The following is a 2168-nucleotide window of genomic DNA, read 5'->3' as shown; positions in this document are numbered from 1 at the left end:
CTGGTGGAGAGGAAAACACGGCTTTCAGGTACAAAACGCCCCTTTTGGAATGATTCGCATTAGCCTTGCAATGGACTGTTTTTCCGGTTGAGGCAAATTTGTCTTTTTGTTATTTGCAACGATAATCAAAAGAGACAATCGACTGGAAATATTAAAAAAAACGACCAACCTGAGGAAAACGAACACACTTTTTCTTCAGGCCGCTTAACAATTGGACAGGTCTGACGTGTTTCGTATTTGAATTAAAGAATAATATTCATCCGACTAGTGTGTTTTCAAAAGAGAGAATAAGAAAGGTTGCGCGGTAACATGACACGACATTTAACACCTCTACGATCGTGTTTGTCTCACAGGTTCTGACTTCCATCCCCACAGTTAATAAAGTGAGTGGTTTTGAAGTGAAATATTCTCCAGATCCTTGCTGGCTAGGCCAAAAAGATGCCAGCCACAGTGGCATTTAGACTTTTTCTGCCCTGAAGCATTTCCTTACCCTTGCGATCGCCGACCTATTTCACTCGATACATCCCCCTTGCCCGCAGTGATGGCCTGACGGCTACACTCTCCTTGAAAACCTGCACGTCTATTCACGGGTCTGATCGCTTCTCAGGTTGGTTTCTTCCCGAGCGACTGCGTCGAGCTGATCAACGACAAGCTCCCTCCCAGTGTTCAAAGCTCGGTTCCCAAACCAGGTACGCTGCCCACTGTTTCTCGACCGCATAAATTCTGTATAACCTTCTCCTTGGATGTGGGATAGATTGTATTCAAGAGGGGTTTTTACCTGTCGTGATCGTCAGTGTGTAAGAAGCACGGCAAGCTGGTGACCTTCCTGAGGACTTTCATGAAGTCGCGGCCGCCGCCGCAGAAGCTTCGCCAGCGCGGCATCCTCAGGGAGCGAGTGTTTGGCTGCGACCTGGGCGAACACCTCCACAGCTCGGAACACGAAGGTGAAATGCGCAAAGGGGAAATTATGCCAAATCTGAATCGGTGGTTATATAATGTGAAACACAAACTCAACGCATGGAATGTACATTGGTGTGATAGAGCTTTGGCATGCGAGAATTAAAAATGGAATGGAAAAATTAACATGAAAAGTAAAGGAAGTCACACTATTGGAAATACAGTCAGTTTTCGACCATAATCCGTTCCAGAAGGCTGTTCGCAAAGCGATTTGTTCGAAATCCGAAACTATTTTATTAGCCCATTATTAAGGTCGAACACACTATGCAGAAATAACAAAAAAAAAAAACAGTCAGATTTGCGTAAATCACAACAAACCCGTCTGCCCACAATGAACGCTACATGAGAAAGTGACGCTTCCTTGTAAGGAAGCCGAGAGGAGTCAAGTGGCGCATTCGGGTTTGCTCAGTTTGGTCGAAAAACAGTTTTCGGTCATAATCCGAGGTATAAAAATCTCGACTTTTCTGGTCGAAAACCGATTTGGTCGAGAACAGAGACGTTCAAAAACCGAAGTTTGACTGTACTTGCTTGCCACTATAAATTCCAACAATGAAATGTCGGTCAATAAACGAGAGCAGAAGCATTTTCCCGCACGCGTTGGTCAGATCAATTCGATGTCTGTTTTTAATCCTCCCAATGGATTTATTCATAGTGAGGATGAGAAAAAAAAAACCCCAAACACTTAATATCAGCAGCCACGCTCATCCGTTTACCAGGATTGCAGTTCGACGAAACGTTATGGCTCATGCTGCGTTGTTGCATAAACAGGTGGCGTGCTGCTCGGCTGAAACAAAACAAATTGTACCTGCATGGCGTTGAAGCTGGGTTCAGATACCTCGTCTTTGGTGTCTGCCTTCAGTCCCTCAGGTTGTAAAGAGCTGTGCCGAGTTCATCGAGAAGCACGGCGTGGTGGACGGAATCTACAGGCTGTCTGGAATCTCCTCCAACATCCAGAAACTCAGGTTTGGTTTGCTACTTGATGATACATTTCTATCATCAAGAATCCCTTTTTACCAATGCTTGAAAATGCTGAAGGATTCCGCTCAACGACATTGCATTCTTCCTTCCTTTCTGCATTTTTTTTTCATCTAAAATGACAAATTTTTGATGTTACATTATCCTGAGTACTCCCGCTGTTATTTTTTTTCCTATCTACAGTTATGTATGCTGTGTACATTATCTTTTAAATAACACTCAAACATGAATTGTGC

At 43.9% G+C, this 2168-nt stretch overlaps 1 protein-coding gene across 1 annotated transcript; it reads left to right on the top strand.

Moving 5' to 3' along the window:
- The first annotated feature begins 6 nt into the window (after positions 1-6).
- LOC109515871 (rho GTPase-activating protein 33-like) lies at positions 7-2161 on the top strand. Its single transcript, XM_019873959.1, has 4 exons — positions 7-28; positions 608-689; positions 795-944; positions 1817-2161. The coding sequence occupies exons 3-4, from the start codon at positions 839-841 to the stop codon at positions 2047-2049; spliced, it is 339 nt and encodes a 112-aa protein (XP_019729518.1). The 5' UTR covers positions 7-28; positions 608-689; positions 795-838; the 3' UTR covers positions 2050-2161.
- The last annotated feature ends 7 nt before the right edge of the window (positions 2162-2168 follow it).

Source organism: Hippocampus comes, unplaced genomic scaffold, assembly GCF_001891065.2.
Source record: "Hippocampus comes isolate QL1 unplaced genomic scaffold, H_comes_QL1_v1.1 scaffold1713, whole genome shotgun sequence".
NCBI classification, from domain to species: domain Eukaryota; kingdom Metazoa; phylum Chordata; class Actinopteri; order Syngnathiformes; family Syngnathidae; genus Hippocampus; species Hippocampus comes.
This window is presented reverse-complemented; position numbering and strand designations above follow the sequence as displayed.

Excerpts from the sequence above, each read along its gene's own strand:
- LOC109515871 (XM_019873959.1), top strand. The coding sequence starts at position 839 with ATGAAGTCGCGGCCGCCGCCGCAGAAGCTTCGCCAGCGCGGCATCCTC. Across the intron at positions 945-1,816 it reads CCACAGCTCGGAACACGAAG|TCCCTCAGGTTGTAAAGAGC; the intron begins GTGAAATGCGCA and ends GTCTGCCTTCAG.